This window comes from Aspergillus nidulans, chromosome II (genome assembly GCF_000011425.1).
Source record: "Aspergillus nidulans FGSC A4 chromosome II".
Taxonomy (NCBI): domain Eukaryota; kingdom Fungi; phylum Ascomycota; class Eurotiomycetes; order Eurotiales; family Aspergillaceae; genus Aspergillus; species Aspergillus nidulans.
In genome coordinates, this window is record NC_066258.1 from 3553450 (window position 1) to 3575134 (window position 21685).

Genomic DNA, 21685 nt, shown 5'->3' on the forward strand with positions numbered 1-21685 from the left:
TCTTACTGCATCCAAGTACTATTCAGGTTAAACTGATGAAACAACCAAATCCTTGCGGAATAGCAGCCCGATAATGCCGGGGGAGGGGGGAATGGGGGCCCTGAAGAAGTCCCTTGTGGAATTCCTCCCTCCGCTCCTCTTAGGGCTCGCTGCTACATTCTCCAACAAAAGAAAGAATTAGCCATTCGGCCTTCGTTGTGTCATTTACGGCTATGACGGTGGAAGATTCCTCGCTGAAGCCCTATCAGAATGTTCAGTTCAAGACACTGGATGGGATCTATCTCCGTGGAAGACTGTATCCAGCAGCACAGAGGGGACCGGCAGTTATCCTAAGCCCAGGTGTAGGTCTCTCTTTCCTCGTCGAAGCTGTTCTAACCATCACAGTACAATGTCGTCCTCGACAATTTCCCGCCAGGAGTCCCAGAAGAGCTGCAACGGACAGGCATCACAGCGCTCGTCTACGATCCGCGCAACACAGGCAGAAGTGGCGGGTTTCCGCGCAATGACATCGACCCTTTCAAACAGGTCGAAGACTACTCTGATGCGTTCTGCTACTTGAGCACCCTCGACATCGTCAACCCCAAAGCCATTGTCTTCTGGGGCATCTCTCTCTCCGCGGGCATTGCCCTCAGCGCCGCCAGCGTGGACAAACGCGTTGCGGCGGTCATCGCTATAGCGCCCATCTTCAAGTTTCTCCCGGTAACAGAGACAGACGCGCGCCGGCTCAAGACTAAAATGTTGAAAGACCGCGAGGCGCAGGTGCTACGGGGCAGCGAGGGCTACATCCTCCCGATCGCCGAGTCCCTCGCCGAGATCCCTTTCAATTCGCACGTCAACGCAAACCTGGGAGACGAGACGGACGGCGAGGACAAGGAGCGGCGACGACGCACAGAAGCAGAGCAGGTGCGTGAGCAGCACGAGCGCTGGAGGGAAGACGCCGCGGCGGCGGATCAGGACTTCGACGAGACATTGACGCATAATCCTTACGGGACGACACTACAATCGTACCATCGGATGTTCCTGTTCGAGGCTGTCCCTGAGGCCATGGTTAAGGAGATCTGGCCGACTCCGGTGATGTTCCTGACGCCCGAACAAGACCAGATTTCACCTCCACAAAAGCAGACCGAGGTCTTCGAGTCGCTGCGAGCGCCGAAGCGCCAGGTATTTGCCCCGAGCAAGGAGCATGTCTACGTACTGCATGGGCCAGAGATGCCGATGTTGATGAAATGGCAGATCGATTTTATCTGGCAGGTAGCTAGAGGACTATTGAAGCCTGCAGCGTAGTTACCTCGTCTCGCAGATACCAATTGCTCCCTCTTCCTCCATCATCTCTTTCTCTCACTCTTTCTCCCACTTTATTCAGTTGTAAAGTAAGCGTAAGCCACGTCAATTACACCAGTTCCTGGAATTTACCCGGTCAAGTATCACAGTTCAGCCGGATCCATCAGCCAGCTTCTCCAACAGGAGCAAAGTCCTGCTCAACGAGAAAGAAAGAAAAAAGACCTCTCCGCGTAAGGTTCTAGGCCAGCAGTCACCCCTCATACTCAGCCGCCCGCCGTTCTTCAGCGAGGTAGACTAGTAGCGACATTAGTGCGGGTTGGCTGCACACCAAGACTGGGGGCCAACAGCAGCGCGGAGCAGACGTCCGTACCGAATCGAGTAACGGAGCAATGCCCCCGATAGGTGATCCTTCAGTAGCTAACTTCAGTAGCTTAGCTATGGAGTGTAATCGGTTCTCCTAGCTGAGTCTACTTGAAGCGATGTGCTTACGCTGAACTGCGCCGGCCGAAGCACTAGGTGGCGCAATGGCAGGAATATGTCTCTTTCGGTTTGACGTTCTTTTGATAAGGATTAGTAGTGCCTTAGTGGCAGAGGTTAGTAGAGACATAGACAAGCGTCGTAGAGTATCTTGCGAGCCTATCATTCTTTTTATTGTTGGTTAAAATTTACGTGAGGAACGAGATATATATCGACCCAACCATTGACACCCTACTCGCTGTAGTTATCCTCACCCTCTTCATCTTATCGTACAGTGAGATTGCGCAGGGAATGCAAGATGTCATCACCAGAAATAGAGCCCATTGCCATCGTCGGCCTGGGCTGTCGCTTTCCCGGCGGCGCAGACACCCCAGAAAAGCTGTGGCAGCTGGCATACGAAGGTCGACAGTGCTGGGAGGAGGTCCCCTCGAACCGGTACAACTGGCATGCCTTCCATCATCCAGATCCAGAAGCAAGAGGGACGCATAACGCCCGGGGTGGCTTTTTTCTCCAGCAAGACCCTGCAGTCTTCGATGCCAATTTCTTCGCGATTTCCGCCGCCGAGGCAGCCGCCATCGACCCACAGCAGAGGCTGCTCCTAGAAGTTTCATACGAGGCTCTAGAAAATGCAGGGATGCCGCTGGAAGCAATCCGGGGGACCCAAACAGGCGTATATGTTGCGTTGGTTAGTCGCGACTACGACCGCATGATCTACAAGGATCCGAGCCAGATCCCGAAGTACCATCTAACTGGGTGCGGTGATGCAACTGCCTGCGGACGCATCTCGTATACCTTTGACCTGAAAGGGCCGTGCGTGAGCATGGACACCGGCTGCTCGGGAAGTATGGTCGCTTTGCACCTGGCCTGTCAGGCTTTAAGATTGGGCGAGACCAATGCGGCCATCGTGGCAGGGACGAACCTGTTACTGGGTCCAGATATGACCATCGCGATGAGCGCTCTTCAGTAAGTCCCTCTCAGCTTTGTCCTGAATTGTCTATATCGCGGAAGACTCTGGCTGACCATTGATTCAGCATGATAAATGAGAATGGCCGGTGCTACCCATTCGACAGTCGTGGCGCTGGGTATGGGCGGGCTGAAGGTGTTGCTGCATTGGTGCTAAAGAGGCAGGCAGACGCTGTAAGAGACGGTGATCCCATTCGAGCTGTGATTCGAAATACGGGCATCAATCAAGACGGCAAGACAAATGGCATCATGCTTCCCAGTTTCGAGGCTCAGCAGCAATTGACAAGCACGCTGTATCGCCAGGCGGGACTTGACCCGAACTATGTGTGCTATATAGAAGCCCACGGGACAGGGACGCAAGCCGGCGATGCTGCAGAGGTGACTTCGATCAAACAGGTGTTCGCAAGTGCGGCACGGACAAGAGAGCGCCCGCTTTTCCTGGGCTCGATCAAGGCAAATTTGGGACATTCAGAGAGCACGAGCGGTTTGGCCGGTGTAATCAAGACGGTCATAGCCCTAGAAAACGCTACTATCCCGCCACTGGCCGCACTGGAGACTCTTAAGCCGGACCTGCATAGTCTGCTGGAGTCGACTAAGATCATCGTATGTCCTCCGCTTGTATAAAGCGCCCCCCGGGCCTAGCTAATATTGTGCTGTCTTCAGATTCCGTCAAAGCCGGTTTCATGGCCCCATGAAGGGACTCGTCTGGCCTCTGTGAATAGCTTTGGCTTTGGAGGGACGAATGCCCATGTTATCCTGGAATCGGCACCATCATTCGAGTTGCAGACCCAGCCTACTAACGGATTCCACACAGACTCGGACTGCATCTGCGTAGATACTGACTCGGACAGTGCGGCAAACGGTGTGGTGACGCCGTCAAGTGATTACGAGCATGGTCCCCCAGAGCCAAATGAAGACGGCCGGCCTCAGCTTTTCATCGTCTCCGCCAAATCAAGGGTGTCATTAGAGGCAGCAATCTACAATGTAAGGGACTGGGTCTCGAGGCACGGAGCAACGTATATAAAAAGGCAAGAGCTAGTCAAAACACTCTGCCACCGACGGTCGATTTTCAATTGGCGTGCTAGCATTGTTGCGTCTTCGCAGCCGGGCATCCTGTCGGCGCTGGAGAAGCCTCACACCACTAAGTCCTGGACGAAGGTCCAGGTTGTCTTCCTCTTCACCGGCCAGGGTGCTCAGTACGCGAGGATGGGAAAGGAACTTGTAGGATTAGATAGCGTCTTTTCCCACTCGCTTGATCAGTCTCAAACAATCCTCACCGAGCTTGGAGCTTCCTGGCGCCTTTTGGAGGAACTTCTTCGCGAAGAGTCCGCGTCCAGCATCAACTCGAGCGAGCTCTCACAGCCAGCAACGACAGCGATCCAAATAGCCCTTGTCGACATGCTGGCCGAGATGAATGTCCGCCCGAGTGCCGTGCTCGGGCATTCCAGCGGCGAGGTTGCCGCAGCTTATGCAGCTGGCATCCTAGGGCGAAGGGAGGCATTGACAATTGCCTATCATAAAGGCTTTGTGGCGGGCTGGTGCAGGAACGCCATCTCATCTCAAGGAGCGATGTTGGCGGTTGGGCTGGGCGAGGCGCAAGTGATGCCATATCTGCAGCACGGCTCTTCATCGGCGGGACAGTGTACCATTGCTTGTGTAAACAGTCCCTCGAGTGTGACTCTGTCTGGGGACCAGGCAGCGTTAGCGGAGGTGCAACAGCGGCTCGACAGAGACTCCATCTTTAACCGGCGCTTGAAGGTTGATATTGCCTATCATTCCCACCACATGCAGGCCGTGGCCGGGCAGTTCGGGCATTGCCTTCGCGATCTCCCAGCGAAGAAGGCCGCAGCATCTGTTCGTTTCTACTCTTCGGTAACAGGATCAGAAACCAGCACCGCGCTCGGTGCATCCTACTGGGTAGACAATCTTGTTTCCCAGGTGCGTTTCGGTCCGGCGCTGGAGGAGCTGACGGAGAAATATTTCGCATCGAGCTCGAACAGTCTCGTCCTTTTGGAGATGGGACCGCATTCGGCCCTTCAAGGCCCAATCCGCCAGATCATGAACTCCCTCGAACGACCAGCGGGTAGATGGACTTATATCTCTAGCCTAGTTCGCAATAAGGACGCCCATATAGCCGCCCTCGAGATGATCGGAGGCCTCTTCGAGCATGGTGTCCAGGTTGATCTCACTGCCGACCTCCTTGCGCTACCGAGAGAGGCGCACCCGGTCGTTACTGACCTGCCGCCGTACCCCTGGGACCATTCGAATACGTATTGGCAAGAATCACGGCTGAGCAAGGATTACCGTTTCCGCCATCATGCCCCTCATGACCTGTTGGGCCTCCGTCTGGACGGGACCAGCACCATCGAACCAATCTTCCGGCATGTTCTGAGCGTAGACGAGTTGCCATGGCTTCAAGAGCACATCATTGACGGCTTTGCGCTATACCCTGGGTCAGCCTTTCTGTGCATGGCTATTGAGGCCCTGAAGCAGGTGTCGCAGGATCGTGGCGGGAAACGGAAAATCGCGAAATACGTGTTCAGGGATGTCTCCTTCTCCAAGGCCCTGGTGGTCCCCAGCTCACCAGCCAGTATTGAGGTGTTGATAAGTCTGAAGCCGTCTCGGCTGTTAAAAGGGCGCATGGGCGTGGCATGGGAAGAGTTCCGCGTCACCTCGGTCTCCGCTGATGGAACATGGAACGAGCACTGTAGGGGATCGATTCATGCCGAATTTCATGAAGAGCACGAGCTCGAGGATCGTACAGGATCTGCCGGACGGTCACTGGAGCAAACCCGGCTGGAGGAGATGAGGCAGAGGTGTCAGGACATCATCAACCCGCAACACCTCTATACCCAGCTGCGTCAGAATGGAATTGACTACGGCGATAGCTTTGCCGTCATCCGCGAGCTCCACCTGGGTGAGCAGCAGGCAATTGGCAGGCTGAAAGTGCCAGATATCGCGCCACTAATGCCAGCCCAGCACATGCAACCGCATGTTATCCATCCGACTGTTTTTGATGCCTTCATGCATATCGTGCTACCCTTGTACCACCGACACTGCAGCCAGGGGCCAGTAATGCTAACATCAATCGGAGAGGCTTCCATATCAGCGGACATTCTGAACAAGCCGGGGGATGAGCTGCTGGTCGCATGTCGCTTAGCTCATGCAGGCAGGAGGCATGGGTCCGTTGAAGTGTCCATCTTTCAACGTGATGCACAGGGAGATCTCATCCAAGTTGGCTCCCTCTCCCGAGAAGACTTTCGAGCAATTGGCGAAGATGGCGGCGGACCAGAAAATATAGAATCTAGAGAGCAGTCGCTGATTCCTTGTTATTACTACCTCAACTGGACCCCTGTCCCATGGTGGCCGATTCGGAGTGTATACGAGCGGACGGGACTCTGTCCAAACATCAATATCTTCTGTCTAGCGAGAACGGCCTCTATACAGACTTTGATGGAAGGCTTGCTCTGTCATTTGCGAACCAACTGGGACGCCCAGTGCTCTATCGTCCCAAATTGCCCGGAGGCGACAGACCCTGCGGCCATCCATATCATTTTAATCGACACATCTGCCACATCAGTGGCCCCTGAGAATCTTATTCACATACTCTGCCGGCTTAGGTCTGTCCTATTGGTGACGGTGTCCGTAGACAGAATATCGGGCGCCCAAACGCTATCTCCCAGTGGCCTCGCTCGAGTTGCTGAGCGAGAAGTGAAAGGCTTGCTCGCCATCACTCTCGACTATCAGCAAAGCCCATCTTTTTCTCAAGACCCGCTGCATGAGATAGTGGTAGAGATTGTAGGTCGATCGTTTGTGGGTGCAAGCCGAGACAATGATACAATTGAACGGGAGTATGTGTATCGGCAGGGAACGCTGCTGGTGCCCCAGTTGGAAAAGAGCGCATCAACCAACCAATGGCTTGCAGCCAGCATAAATGGCAGCAGTATCGAGGAGACCTCGGGCTTCCATACATCCGGTCGCCCTCTGCAATTACATTTCAAGACACCGGGCTTGCTTGACAGCGCCGTTTTCGTCCCCGTCGACGGTCTCCTGGATACGCTGGAGCCCGATGAAGTGTCAGTGAAAGTGTACGCCCATGCGGTCAACAGGGTAGACATTGCAATTGCCTCGGATCGCGCCGAGCCCACAGAAGTCATGATGGGCGAGTTCGCCGGCGTGGTTGTCGCCGCAGGGCCCCTCTGCGAGGGCGCCTACAGGCCAGGAGACCGGGTCTGTGGATGGGGATCGCGGCCCTATACAAACATTGCCAGAGTAAAATGCCACATGGTGCACCGGCTCGACGATGCCATCTCCTTCATCGAGGGTGCATCTATTCCAATCGCCTTCCAGTCTGCAGCCTACGCGCTTACTAGAATTACCCGACTTGAAAGGGACCAGACGATTCTTATACATGGTGCCGCTGGAGCGGTTGGTCAGGCCGCCATCTCCATTGCACAGCATGTCGGTGCAGAAATCTTTGCCACCGTCGGGTCCCCTGAAAAGAAACAGCTACTGGCAGAGCAAAAGGGGATTCCGACGAGCAAGATCCTCTCCAGTCGGACGGCTGCCTTCAGAGATGATATCTTGAACCTGACTAATGGAAGAGGCGTGGATGTTGTGATCAACTGTTCATCAGGAGACTTAATGGATGAAAGCATTCCTTGCGTAGCGGACTTTGGATACTTGATTGATCTCACAAAGTCCAAGATACCGCTCTCTATGGACCGGGGCCTCAGAAAGAACGTCACCTTTGCGTCTATCGACATGCGACTGTTGGCAACCCAGCGGCCTAGACAGCTCAAGGAGCTATTTGCAAAGGTGATGGAGCTATACCAAGAGCAAAGCCTGACGGCAATTGCGCCCATAACGACGATTCCAATCACAGACCTCAGTGCCGGCTTTAGGCTTGTGCAGAGCCAACGATACGCAGGAAAAATTGTCCTAGCCGCTGACGAGACAGTCTTGGTGAAGCAGCTCGCCCCCAAGCCAGAACTTCCGCATTTGACTGCGGACGGGACATATGCTGTGGTAGGAGGTAGTGCGGCCCTAAACCGCATGCTTTGCAGCTTTTTGGAGGCGAGAGGAGCAGAACATGTCCTCAGTGTGCAGTCACCTAACCCAGCAGCGAAACCAGATGCTCAAGTCTCTTCTCGTTTCCAGGTGGTGAATGTAGACGTCGCAAATGCGGATGCATTCCTGTCCGCTCTAGCCCTCAACTGTCGGCCGGCTCTGAGAGGAATTATCTACGTTGAATGGAGTCCCGGGGCAAGCACTCTGGTCCAGATAACGGGCGAAGATATCCACTGCAGCCTCAATCGGATGCACAGCAGCAGATTGTCGATCTCAAAGGCAGCATGTAATGAGTCAGTGGAGTTCTGTATCACTGTTGCGTCGCCCGCGGGCCTGTTAGGTCTTGAAGGACAAGGACTATACGCCATGGGGAGCCCTCTGGGCGTCCCATCCATGCCCAAGTCCATTACATTACGCCTCGACGCTTTGGGGGAGGATGAAAGCAAACTCTCTGTCGAGGCTGCAGACTTAGATAGTATCCTCAATTATGCTATCAGCAGCATTGCACGTCAAGATCGCGAGGCGGAGTTGTTTGGCGGTCTTGACAGGGATAATTGTCGACGAGAGGATCCAATTTTCAGTACTGTATTCAGCACTACTGACGAGATGGGCGAGACCGAAAAGGAAATATCGTCAAACAGGATCGATCAGCAGATTACATCTGCGGGCAGCATAGAGAAAGTCCACAGAATTGTGATGGAAGCCGCAGTGCAGCAGCTAACCTCGTTCCTCGCTATGGACCCTGATGATATCCAGGAGCAGATGGCCGTCACAGATCTGGGACTGGATTCCCTCCTAGCTATCGAATTCAAGAACTGGGTAGTGAGGACCATGCAGGCTCCTATGCAGACGTCTGAGGTTCTGGACGCGCCGAGTCTTTCTCACCTGGTGAAATTGATTGTACAGAGGTCCAGGCTTGTGCAAAAGGAATCATCATCAGCGCCAAATGAAATTTCTTCTGCTAGAGATCAGACAGACACTGTGGAGAAAAAAAGGGCTACTACTACCAGCCCACTCCCTCCCCTTCCTATCCCAGAACTCAGAGCCATCATTAATAGACATCTCTCCTATCTGCGAGCCTTTGCAACGGACCAAGAGTTCCAGGAAACAGTTCGATTCGCGTCAGACTTCCAGACGCCAGGTAGTATTGGAAGACGTCTATACGACCGCTTGCAAGTTATGAAGGCAGCCAATCCAGATACATGGTATCACGATTTATACCTCCAAAACCAATACCTCGTTCGCAATGGTCCCCTCGCCCCCTATATGACCTTCTTCTTCACGCACCCGGTTAATATCGGAAGACACTCGCAAGCGGAACGGGCAGCCCTCATTGCGTCAACGGTTATCCGGTATAAGTTTTGCCTGGAAAACGGCCAGATCCAACCCCGACTTGTCAACGAGCAGCCGCAGTGCATGGACCTATACAAGTATATGTTTAATACGGTCCGTGAGCCCACGCTGGGTGTAGATCTTATGAGTCGGTATCCCGGAAACGATTACTTTGTGGTCTTGCGGCGTGGGCATGTCTACAAGGTCGAGTTTGATTCGTCAGCACAACATGCCCAATATGAGAGGCTGGAGAGAATCTTCCAGACCATCCTCGACACGCGGATAGACGAGGTCGACTGGCTTGGAGTCCTAACTACAGCGGATCGTATTTCATGGGCAAAGGTATACTTTCTTCTCGCACCGATTATTTGTAAATGCAAGACAGCTGATAACGAAGGCAGACTCGGCATGAATTTATGCACCTTAGTGAGGAGAACGCATCGTATATTCGAACCATCGAGCAATCCGCGTTTGTTGTCTGTTTGGACGATGGCTCTCCCGAGACACCAGAAGAGCGAGGTCGCCATTTCCATTTCTTAGACGGCTCCAATCGCTGGCATGACAAACCGATTGAGTTCATCATCGCGGCCAACGGGGCCTCTGGTGTTCTAGGCGACCATACTGGGCTTGATGCAGGCACTGTCCATGAGCTGAACACCGAGATTGCGGAGGCAATCCGTCGCCACCAGGACAGACGAACGCTGTCTAACGGAACTTCTTGCGAAGTTACGGTACACCCGGTTCGATATTCAGCAATCTCTCCCGGAATCGAGGCTCGTATACACGAGACGCGCTCTATATATACGGCCGCCATCTCCAGCCGAGAGCATCGATACACGACGTGGACCGGGTACGGCTCGTCGCTGATGAAGGCATATAAGATCCCAGCCAACAGTGCATTCCAGCTTGTGGTCCAACTGGCAGGGCGATACTACTTCGGACAGACCTCTCCGTGCTGGGAGACAGTGCTCCAGTCCAACTTCCACACGGGCCGGGTAGAAATTAACCAAGTAGTCACGGCGCAGGTTGCGGCGTTCGTGGACGCCGCTGCAGAGGCCGTTCCACTGTCGGATTGCAGACAGCTACTCCTTGAGGCGGCTCGAGCCCATTCGAGCGCTGTGCTGGCTTGCACGCGAGCGGGCGGATCGGATCGATTTCTCTCCATGATGCGAGAAATTGTTGAGGCCGACGAGCAGGAGCCGGAGCTGTATCATGACCCAGTCTATAAGAGGGCACGGCCGCGGAAGTTCATCAGCAATTGCTTTACGACGGGTATGGCTGAAAATGGATGCTGCTTGCGAGAAGACGATGGGATCTGGTTGCATTTTGAGGTTGAGCCTGAAAGGTGAGTAGAGTTTCCTCACGTTTATTTCTGCTGCAAGACACTGACGTTTGCCTTTCTGAATAGCGTCAAATACTCCATCCTCGGGCCTGCGGGGGACACAACGAGGTTCTGCGACAGTCTAGCGAGGGCCGCTGAAAAGGTTTGGGATATACTTCAAGCAGCATAGCATTTTGTCATCTATAACAAATGAATTACTTCAACTTCGAAGGAATAGTATGGAATAAAACGAAATAGTACAGCATTTGCGGAGGCCTATTCACGCTTATCCATGACTCTTAATCGGACTCCTTTCGACTCAGGACTTTCGAGGCCTACGAAGCAGTCTCGAACCGTGTCAACGTCGCGCTCCTTCACCACATCGAACAGCTGGAAATCGAAGCGTCTAAGAATGACGCCTAGGCCAAGATACATCTGCGCATTTGCCAGACTGGAAAAAGGTCAGTCTAGGAAAAAAGAGTAAAAGAAAGCGGAAGAGACATACTTAACCCCCAAACAGCCGCGAGTCCCCTTTGAGAAGGGCGCAAAGTACTTGTCGAGATCGTGCTTCGCCTCTGCACCCTTGATCCAACGCTCCGGCTTGAACGCCTTTGGCTCCGGATAGATCTGCTCGTCCATATGCATATGGTACAAGGTCATTCCGATGGGAGTTTTTGGCGGGATGACCCAATCTTTGTAGGTAAGAGTGTCGACTGGCTCGACCAGCATGATACTATCTGTGATGATGTTGCTGATGCGCAGGTTCTCTTTAATACAGGCAGTCAGATAGGGCAGGGCTTGCAGGTCAGATAACTTGACCGGCTGGTCTGGGGACGGCATGAGCGAATCCAGCTCCTCCCGAACCCTCTCTAGCCACTTCGGATTGGCGTGGAGATGATACATCAAGTTTGCCATGGCTTTACCGGTTGTATAGCCTCCTGCCACCACCATACCAAAGGCTTCTTCCGCCATGCGCTTGGGTGTTTTATCTTCCGGAAGAAGCACAGCGCTATTGAGAATATCGTAAAAGATCGTCCTCTTCCTCTTCCCCTTCATAAAGGGATCTTTACCCTGTAACTGGAGCGCCTGGTCCTGCTCCCACTCCATTGTGACGCGGGCGACCTTCGCTCTGATGGCCGCTTGCATGATGAAAAACTGCTCCATCGCCGGATTTGTATGTTTCACCACCCACTGTGGCACCCAGAAGAACATCTCTGCAAAGAAGGTCCAGTTCTTCAGAAAAGGGATACTTTCCAGCATATCCCAGAACGTCCTGCGCCACTCGGGTGCCAGATCTGGTTTGCTCAAGCAGCCGAAGCTCTGATCAAAGCAGTAGTCCGTGATGGTATCCAGTGTGAGCGCGCCAAAAGCTACCCCGGCCTCTAGGATATTGCCAGTCTTCAGGAAATTCTCCTCCACGCTAGCCGAAAGCTGCTCCACCTTGTCCATGATAAACGGCTCGAGGGTATCCAACGAGCGCTTCGAGAAGAACCCAGTTAATGCGCCCCGCCGTCTCCGGTGGTCGCTGCCCAGGAGGGTTGACTGCACTGAGCCTTGTGCCTCCTTACCCTGCCGGCTATAGCGGTCGCGCCGGCCCCCGGCGAAGAACACGTCTACGTAGTCGGGGTCGCGGATGGAAAGCTCATCGGGCGTCTTTCGCAAGATGGGGCCATACTGATTATGCAGTCGGTCCAAGTTCCAGCTAGAGCCGGGGTAGGGGCCCTTGAACCAGTCGTAGTATACTTCATACCAGAATGTCGCGGCGGCGAGCTTGGGGCCGGGGAAACGACGCAGAGGATGAAAGTAGAGGCGATAGACGACTAGAAAAATTCCGTAAATTGCCACAGGAAAAACTGCAGACAGCAGAAGCCCGAGGAAACTCATAGTAGCTTATCAACCCTGTTGATATTAGGCTTAGGACTCAGGGTCGGATCTCAACTGAGAGGTGATAGTAGTTATACCAGACAGCCGTCCACCACCTGGCTGGAATTTAGCCAATGGAATACAGCGTCCGTACGGCCTCCTATGGAGTCTTCCCTCATGGTCTAGCTTCAGCTCTGCAAGCGAAGGAGCTCGGGCACTGCCAGATATAGTACGGGCATAAGTTCCGTCTTTCGGCAGGCATTAGGCTGACGAGAATCCTTCAGTCGATACACTGCCCCCGCTTGTGACTTTTTGATTGATTCGGTTGTTAAATTACCGGCTTGTTGCTGGCAAGCTGGTGCACTCCTTCGTAACACTCCGTAATGAAAGGTATGGTTCTTACCATACCTGGAATACACTGTCATCCTTGGTATATATGGAAAAATGGTCAGAAAAGACTCCCGCGATAACTTAGAGCTCTTTGTCCATCGCGGCAGGTACTGACTGGAGAAACCTTGTCGCCTTCATGTCGTCCGGTCTAGGAGAAAAAGCTAGAACTGTGCTTGATGTCAAAGACGACGATCCCGACAGACAGTCAGGGACCAAAGCTTATTTTCGAGTCTGGGGGTACTCGAGCGTCCAGGATCATGTGATCAGGGTCACTGGACTCTTCGCAGCTATTGCATGCGGTGCAGCTTTACCGCTGATGACTCTTGTGTTCGGTACTCTAATCGACAACTTCAACGACTGGGGCGCCGGGAAGCTCTCGCCTGATGAGTTCCGGTCTCACGTCTCTCAGAATGCCTTGTGGTTCACGTATCTCTTCATTAGCATCTTTGTTCTCTCGTCATTCAACACTGCGTGCCTACGACTGACCGCTACCCGGTGCGTCAGGGCCCTCAGACACGACTTCATCCGTTCAATCCTCCGCCAGGATCTTTCCTACTTCGACAATTGCCTGCCAGGCACGGTGGCAACCGTGCTATCCAACAATGCAGACCTTGTCGAGATCGGTCTCGGCGAGAAGCTTGGAATCGCCATTGAGGGCGTGGCACAGCTTTGCGCTGCATTTGTCGTCGCCTTCGCTCGGCAGTGGAAATTAACTCTGGTCGTCGCTGCGACTCTTCCACTGGCGATGCTTGTGATTGTCGTCACTGTAATCTTAGAGACAAGGATCACTACAAAGATCCTGGCCATTTACAGTAAGGCCGGCGGGATCGCGGAGGAGGCGTTGGCCAGTACTCATATCGTCAAGGCGTACAACGCTGCTTCAAAGTTGCAAGCTAGGTACGACTCGTACTTGGAGAGGGCGACGCAGCTCGGAGTCAAGAGGGGCCCGATCCGCGGTATACAGTACGGGGCTCAATTCGCAATCATGTTTTGCGCCTACGCGCTCGCTTGGTTCTACGGAATTCGACTCCTTGTGAAAGGCGAGATCGAAAGCGGCGGCTACCTGATCACGTAGGAGAGCCTGCCCTGAACGCCGTTTAGACAAATATAGTGCTAACTGACATAAGAGTCCTCACCTCAGTTCTGATAGGCAGCCAATCCCTCACGCTTATTGGCCCCTTCATTGGGGAGGTTTCAAAGACGGCGGCTGCCGCCCAGGAGCTTTTCCAGGTGATCGATCGGAAGCCAAACATAGACAGCCTCTCCAGCGATGGGAGGACGCTCACCGGTGTGACCGGACATATATCCTTCCGGAACGTCTCCTTTGCATATCCCTCGCGGCCCAGTGTGAGGGTTCTGGACGACGTGACTGTTGACTTTGAAGCTGGGAAGACCACGGCCATTGTTGGCAGTTCAGGCAGCGGCAAAAGCACCATCCTAGCCCTGGTCTCCCGATTTTTCGATCCTGTCTCCGGCTCAGTTCTCTTAGATGGACACCCGATTCACGAGTTGAACATTCGCTGGCTCCGCGGCCAAATCGGGTCTGTCCAGCAGGAGCCGGTGCTCTTCAGCGAAAGCATCTTCGCCAACGTCTGCCACGGCTTCTTCAGAACAGACATGGATCTTCTACCAGAGCATGAAAGGCGAATTCGCGTGCAGGAAGCATGCGAGGCAGCATTTGCTCATCACTTCATCCAGGGTCTGCCCGAACAGTACGACACTCCAGTTGGGGCTGGAGATGGCCTATTGAGTGGCGGGCAAAAACAGCGTATCGCAATCGCCCGCAGTATTATCCGGAATCCTCCCATCCTGCTTCTGGATGAAGCCACCTCTGCACTGGACCCAAATGCAGAAGGGACCGTGCAGGCGGCGCTCAATAATGTGTCCAAGACGCGGACAACTATCATTGTTGCCCATAGGTTGTCGACTGTGCAGCGAGCCGACAACATCGTCGTTCTCCGTAAAGGACGAGTGGTGGAGCAGGGGTCCCACCGAGAACTCCTAGCGAAGAAGGGGACATACTTCGATCTCGTCGCTGCTCAAACTGAGGATGGTATCATCTCCACAGCTGGAGACCAAACTGGGACATCTGAAGCTGACAGCGTACTTGTAAAAAAGGCAGCTGTCGAAGATTATAATAGCGCCATGAGTAGCCAGTCATCGAAGGCCACAGCCCATGAGAAACGAGTTCCCCTTCTAAAGTGCCTTTTCATTCTCTTGCGCGGTCGGCTACAGCTGTGGCCCCTCTTTTTCTGCGGACTGATTGTCTCTATCGGTGCAGGCAGTGTCTTCCCTGTTCAAGCGGTCGTTTTCAGCAGAGCCATCCTGATATTTCAATTTCCCCTCCCTGCAATGGCAAGTGAGATGCTTCACAAGGGCAACTTCTGGGGCATTATCTATATTGTCCTTGCAGTATCTGTCCTGATTTGTTACGCCGGCCTGGGTTTTTTCTTCACCGTTGCAGCGTCTTTTTTGAGCGGGACATACCGCAGTCGATACTTTGCAGCAATGCTCAATCAGGACGTCAGCTTCTTCGAAGAAGAAGATCAGTCAGCTGGGGTGATGACAGGTCAACTTTCCACCGATCCCCAGCGGATAGAAGATTTGATCTCGCTCTGTCTGGGCTTCATTCTTCTTGTAGTCGTCAACGTGCTTGCCTCATGCATACTAGCCTTGGCGGTAGGATGGAGGCTTGCTCTCGTTGCTATCTTTGGATGTCTTCCACCGTTATTTCTTGCCGGCTATGTTCGGGTCAGGCTGGAGATCACCTGCCAGGAACGGACGACAAGGCTCTACTTAGAAAGTGCCCGGTTTGCTACGGAGGCGATCAGTGCCATTCGCACTGTAGCCAGTCTCACGCTGGAGGAAAAGGTCATTCAGATGTATGATGAACGGTTGTCGCACACCTCGCCTAAGTTCATCCGAATCACCCTTGTTTCGGCCATTTTATTGGGGTTATGCGAAAGTCTTTATCTTGCCACACTAGGCCTAATCTTCTGGTACGGGGTCAAGCTTCTATCACAAGGGGAATACAACGTCGAAACGTTCTTCATGGTGTTTGTTGCCGTGATCTTCGGTGGTCAGGCAGCTGGATTCCTGCTCGGCTATACAGTGAGTAAGTATACGTTTGTATATGCTTGTGTACCTCTTCTCTCCTCCCTTTCTAATAGGGACTATCTAGATACCGCAAAGGCACACACAGCTGCAAACAACATTATACATATCCTTGGCTCCCGGCCGTCAATAAACGCCTCCACCGGAAAGCAAGAGACAGTCCAATTAGACTCGGACACTGCCATCGAGTTCAAGGACGTGCACTTCAGCTATCCAGCCAGGCCCACGGTCCCCGTGTTGCAGGGACTATCCTTTAAGGTGAAAAAGGGCGAACACATTGGCCTTGTCGGTGCTTCTGGGTGCGGTAAGACCACGGTGATATCGCTACTGGAGAGATTCTACGAGGCTGGCTCAGGGGAGATCTTTATCAATGGCATCCCGCTACATGATATTGACGTCCACAGTCACCGTGCCCGGATCGGCCTAGTCACCCAGAACCCAACCCTCTACCAAGGCTCCATCCGCGATAACGTCCTGATCGGCATCAGCATTTCTCATCAAAACGAGGAGCTGGACAGTCAAATTGAAGAGAAACTGACCAAAGCATACAAGGATGCAAACATCCAAGACTTCATCCAATCCCTACCAGAAGGTCAGCAGACCGATCCTGGCACCCGTGGACTAGCCTTATCGGGCGGCCAACGACAGCGCATCGCAATTGCGCGAGCACTCATCCGAGACCCCGAACTCCTCCTGTTCGACGAGGCTACGAGCGCGCTAGACACTGAAAACGAGAGGCTTGTCCAAGAGGCTATTGAACGTGTTTCTCATGGTCCCGGAAGAACCACAATTTCTGTGGCACATCGGCTCACAACCGTAAGACGGTGTGATCGCATACTAGTTCTGCATGAGGGACGAGTCGAGGAAGAAGGGACTCACGCGGAACTGATGGCGAGAGGGGGACGGTATTATCAAATGGTCCTTGCTCAGGGCCTTGACAGATAGAACAATAGATACGACATCTAATTCCAGCGCCACATCAAATCTTGTAAGCGATATCACTTGGTGTTTTACCTGGTATAAGGCATGGGGCAGCGACTCGTGAACAGCTGTTCGTGAGTAGGCAGCGAACACGGCGAAGGCCGATACTGGTCTATTCTTTGGATCTATGTTGATCCAGCGTACTTGCCATAGTTTTTCTTTTTGCTACTGTTACAAAAGCAAATGGTAATAAAGCAGGAACAATTACTATCCTGCTTACAGAATCTGGACTAATAAATCAGCCAACTTCAGGTTAATGGTGGCGATAGGACTCTTTATCTCTGGATGCGAACATATCAAAGGGGCGCCGTAATGTCGAAGAACGCACAATCTTACTGAGTCCGAACGGGAATTAGTTGCTGGGTTCAAACGCCTGTTTTATAAGCTAGGAGCGGATGTCAGCTTCGATTCCCTCTGGGGGATTCTCCCACTGTTAAAGAGAACGTCACTCCCAGTCAATTGACGTGCCAATAATAGTCAAGGAACGCCCGACATTGGCCGGAGGTGTCTTCCCTTCGTCACGGCACTCATAGCCAGTAGTATCCGGCATCTTGAGCCCGCACTTACTGTATAGGACTGGGGGTTGGAGAAGGGACCCTTACGTTGCATGGACGAAAAGACAAAGTCTTGAAAAGGTAGTGATTATTATGTGTGATTTGGACCTCATTGGGGCGAGTATTATTTCTTACCCTCCGTTTTACTGGAACCAAAGAACACCCGCTTACTGAGCCAGCAACTCTGACTGCCAATCATCCGCATCCATTCAATCTTCACGCTACGTATGTCATTGCCGGCGGATTAGGTAGCTTGGGATTGGGGGTTTCTCATTGGATAAGCCTCCTGCGGTGTTCGGTATCTTCTTTTGCTCTCGCGGAGGGAGTGTTCAACAATGAGGTTGGATATTCTTGCACGAACTCACTGCGACGAAGTCAAAGATGAGGAGGAAGAAGTAGGAAGCTATTATATCCTATAATTGGAGGTGGAGTCGATGATGGACACTATACCCGCCGTGATCAATAAATTCGATGCTAGTGTCGATCCGGCGTAGCGGATAGATGGATCGATCTTCTGCCTATCTTGGATAGTCTAAAGACCGTGATGTCACCGTCGTCTGAAAATGTCACTCTAGAGTCAAGCTCAATAGAGTCTTCCTTCCCCGCTGATACTGCCAAGACTCTTCTCTTGGCTGTGGTTCAGCGGATAGTTATAGGGACAGTGGGAATCTGATCCATTTATTACGCGTCACTGACTAGATGGCAAGGCATTTGGCTGTCTTAAAGCGAGTCACAGTTACCCCGCCGCTCACCCGCCTTTTAAGCTTCCTCACTTTGGTCTTGAGACCACTGGGTAAATTTTCTGTTAAACTGGTCATAATCTGTAGCCTACGCTATGCAGTAAAGTAACAAACTTGTTCCTCCGCCAGTCCCGCCGGGCTCATCATCCGCCAAGCTAGGCCCACCTGCCCAAGGAGGCTAGCTTCCGCTGGGGTCCAGATCAGTCCGCTGGCGACTTGTGGCTTGCCATGATGCCATCTCCCAGTCCAAGTCACCTTGAGGCTTGTGCCCTCCGCCCTCCGCTCTCCGCCCTGCACGATGGATCCCACCCACCTCCAACTAGCTCAGCGCTCTCATCAGTATGGACTCGATCCAGAGTTAACATCCGCCTCGTACGGAATCTCAATGGGGCTGCCGCAGCCCCAGCACTCTCTCCTCCAATCCCACTCGTCCATCAATTCATCCGCACCGGGTGAACTACCATGGCCCCAGCGCATTCTCAGCGAAGTCCACGACTTGTTGCTCCTTCTCAGTGCAGACGGAGTAGTTCATTTTGTCTCTCCCTCGTGTAAAGCAATAACAGGCTTCGACAAGCCCCACCTTGAGCACGATTACATCACGCGCTTCATCCACGACGAGGACAAGCCCGTCTTCGCGCGCGAGTTGCACGAGTCTGTCGCCATGGCCAGGCCGTTTCATTGTCACTTCCGGATGTACCAGGCTGATAATTCGACCTGTCTACTAGAGGCGCATGGGCACCCGCATTTTGAGCAGCTCAACAATGACGCCACTGGCGCTGCAAACTTCAACCAGTCGCAGCACCAGCAACAACAGCAACAGCACCAGCAGCAACAGCACCAGCAGAGACTCTGTCAAGGCGTCTTCCTTGTCTGCCGGCCGTACCATAACGAAAGCAGGCACCTCCTCGACTCGTTCCTCGAACATAAACTTGAGAACGTCAGATTAAAAGAACGCATTGCGCAGCTGAAACGCGAAGAAGAGCGTGACCTTCAAACCGCCGCGCAGCAGACAAGGTCATTGCAAGTCCCGTCCTCACATGCTCAACGGCCTATTCCGCAGACGCACAAGGCGTTTGCTTCGAATCTGGATCCGTCGTTGCTATCCAGCGGTGCGGCGGATGATAATGAGTCCTCAGATACGCTGGATAATTTTAATGATATGGACGTTGGGTTTGGCCAGGGCCAGGCAAGGGCTGCCCGCGGACAGAAACAGGGCGGCGAAGAAACATCTGTATCCCACCTTAACGATGTCGAGCTTCTTACAGGTCTGCATTTCACCAAGGGCGAAAGAGCCCAGGGCATAAGCACGGGTACTAGAGACGGCCGACTCTATTACTCGACGACAACTAACGCCAAACCATCACGGGAACAGCGTGTGCCCCCAGAAAATGAGTCCAGGAAAAGGCTGAAGACTGAATATAAATGCGCGGACTGTGGCACATCAGACTCGCCTGAGTGGAGGAAGGGGCCGGAGGGACCGAAGACGCTTTGTAATGCTTGCGGGCGTAAGTGGTCTACTCCTGATTTTTATGCTGTCTGCGGCTGTGTTCATATCTTTTCTACTTTCTTCTTCCTCTATAAGAACCACGCTGACGTTGGCGTTTGACATTTGACAGTACGCTGGGCGAAAATGGGGAAGAAACGGCAAGATTCGGGCTTATGATGCCCTCCAACGAATCTCTCTCTGGGTTTCTTTTCTGGATTCGACTTCTGGCTCTGAGGTCATTATGGGTTCAATATGTTCCTTTCTTATCATGAAACTATAACGATACCTCGCCTACCCATCTTTCAGTAGGAACTACGAATGCGCACGATACAAGACGACACGGAATGACACGGTATAATATCGTCTACTTCCATATCTCGGGTGCTTATATTATCTTGATATGACTTGTTAGCCGGGCAATATTTCAGTCCTCGAGCTCTATATACGCATGATGTCAAGACTCTACTAGTTACGGCTTATCCTGTATTATTAAGGTGGTTTTCGAACTATTCACAAATAATTTGGTTGGTTGTCAGTTGCCTTGCTTGGTATATCATTATGGAATCATGTGCAACGGCGATATTATGAAAAACATAGTAAAAGTACTGTAACTCCTGGTATCTGACGACTCGCAAGCAGACGGCATAAGCGAATCCGACGAATATGTCTAAAAAGAAATCTCTCCCTCATTTCCGATGTCACAGATGCTTAGCAGTTTTAGTCCCTAAGTATTGACATCCCCGCTGCTCAGGTTGATTTCCGGTCTGCGGATGTTCGGGAGCATATAATGATGCGAGACTTTGTAGAAACGAGATCACTTGTGCAAGCGACTGCTCATTTCTTTGCCTTCTTAGGGGGCGGCGGGAAATATATCTGCGGCTGGGGCTGCTGAATTGTCGGCTCGGCTTCGACTTCTTGGCTGACAGAAACAGCCTGGGGCGTTGGCGCAGTAAAATGTTCTCGAAGAGGAAGGTCCGTAGACGTGGGCGTAGACGCGTCGTTCGAGTCGAGTCGGTTAAACGCCAGACTGCGCGGCGTCACCACGGGCATTGGCGAACGTGGGAATTGAGCTGTCGCCGTCGCTGTCCCTCCAGGGCCTGGTGTCATTGGGATCGCACTGGGGGTCATAGGAATCATTGTGGGGGATTTTAGGATCATGTCCTCGTATGCTTTCATTGTTTCTTTTTCTTCGCGCTCTTCGTCACGCTCGGCCCGTTCTTCTTCGGTTATGAAGCAGTTTTGGATGGCGATGCCTAGTTCGACAGTGTACAAGACACTATTGGATCTGTTAGCTCGGACAAAGAAAAACGGAGCTTGAGGTCGGGACTTACATGATGAGGATGGTGAATGCGAAAAGGGCCTTGGCTTGCTGGCAGTATGTGACGTTTCCTGAGTCATGGGCGACATTGCAGTTCTTGGTGATGTACCATGGGGCCCCGGACTGGCGGTGGTCTGGGTCCGAGGTATCGCTGCCGGCTTGCCATGCGGCGGAGACGCAATAGACGACGATCAGGCCGGTCTGGACAATGCCCAGGACTATGGGGTATAAGATGCCAAGAATGTGGAGCGGAACCTTGGTGATTAGGATAAAGGTGCTTAAGACAGAGATTACAAGGTTCCAATTCGTAGTGCTGCCGCCTATCAGCTTACTTCTCCATCAATAAATGAGCTATTGGAGAGGACATACAACGAGGACCAGACTTTTGGAGTGTTGTAGGGGCGATAGTTAGCAGCAGCGTAGACAGCCGTGTCAGGAGAGCTGTTGAAGCCATTCTCATAGCCGTCTTGCCATAACTTAGTCCGATACCGATCGTGTGCGGCGATGCCGGTGAATGTGAGGATGGGAATGATGAACGCGAGCTCCACGGCCATCAAAATGTAGATCAGATTGTGATTGCGGTATTTCTTTGGGATATACATGGTGCTCGAGGTTGTGGCTTCCAGCCAGGTCGCCGAGAAGTTAGGCTATGTATGAATGCCTCTAGAAGGAATCGAAATTGACTGAGGCCAGACCGGCTGGCTGTACATTCAATGCAGTCGCATCGGAAGCCTATCGGTCGGTTTTAGACTCTTAGGAAACACGAGACGCTGAAACAAATACCAAGAGAAAAGG

The 21685-nt window shown here is 52.7% G+C and overlaps 7 protein-coding genes across 7 annotated transcripts, besides 1 other annotated feature; 5 read left to right on the forward strand and 2 right to left on the reverse strand.

Moving 5' to 3' along the window:
- Positions 1-21685: part of a sequence feature (contig 1.61 483..865047(-1)) that runs on past both edges of the window.
- Positions 213-1284, forward strand: ANIA_03611 (alpha/beta hydrolase; the record flags this gene model as incomplete). The annotated part of the gene is made up of 2 exons (XM_656123.1): positions 213-341; positions 385-1284. 2 exons carry the CDS (start codon positions 213-215, stop codon positions 1282-1284), a joined length of 1029 nt encoding a protein of 342 aa, XP_661215.1.
- ANIA_10430 (uncharacterized protein) lies at positions 2057-8008 on the forward strand (the record flags this gene model as incomplete). The annotated part of the gene is made up of 7 exons (XM_050611491.1): positions 2057-2721; positions 2790-3324; positions 3385-3571; positions 3638-5498; positions 5610-5955; positions 6574-7873; positions 7956-8008. The coding sequence occupies 7 exons, from the start codon at positions 2057-2059 to the stop codon at positions 8006-8008; spliced, it is 4947 nt and encodes a 1648-aa protein (XP_050467517.1).
- On the forward strand, positions 8623-10696 carry ANIA_10447 (choline/carnitine O-acyltransferase; the record flags this gene model as incomplete). Its single annotated transcript, XM_050611492.1, has 3 exons — positions 8623-9465; positions 9525-10468; positions 10532-10696. The coding sequence occupies 3 exons, from the start codon at positions 8623-8625 to the stop codon at positions 10632-10634; spliced, it is 1890 nt and encodes a 629-aa protein (XP_050467518.1). The 3' UTR covers positions 10635-10696.
- On the reverse strand, positions 10721-12328 carry ANIA_03609 (protein CYP681A1; the record flags this gene model as incomplete). The annotated part of the gene is made up of 2 exons (XM_656121.1): positions 10721-10895; positions 10950-12328. The coding sequence occupies 2 exons, from the start codon at positions 12326-12328 to the stop codon at positions 10721-10723; spliced, it is 1554 nt and encodes a 517-aa protein (XP_661213.1).
- Positions 12834-16756, forward strand: ANIA_03608 (ABC transporter protein AtrC; the record flags this gene model as incomplete). The annotated part of the gene is made up of 3 exons (XM_656120.1): positions 12834-13768; positions 13825-15812; positions 15879-16756. The coding sequence occupies 3 exons, from the start codon at positions 12834-12836 to the stop codon at positions 16754-16756; spliced, it is 3801 nt and encodes a 1266-aa protein (XP_661212.1).
- lreB lies at positions 18385-19749 on the forward strand (the record flags this gene model as incomplete). The annotated part of the gene is made up of 2 exons (XM_656119.1): positions 18385-19591; positions 19703-19749. 2 exons carry the CDS (start codon positions 18385-18387, stop codon positions 19747-19749), a joined length of 1254 nt encoding a protein of 417 aa, XP_661211.1.
- ANIA_03606 (uncharacterized protein) lies at positions 20407-21492 on the reverse strand (the record flags this gene model as incomplete). The annotated part of the gene is made up of 4 exons (XM_656118.1): positions 20407-20848; positions 20904-21145; positions 21223-21241; positions 21380-21492. The coding sequence occupies 4 exons, from the start codon at positions 21490-21492 to the stop codon at positions 20407-20409; spliced, it is 816 nt and encodes a 271-aa protein (XP_661210.1).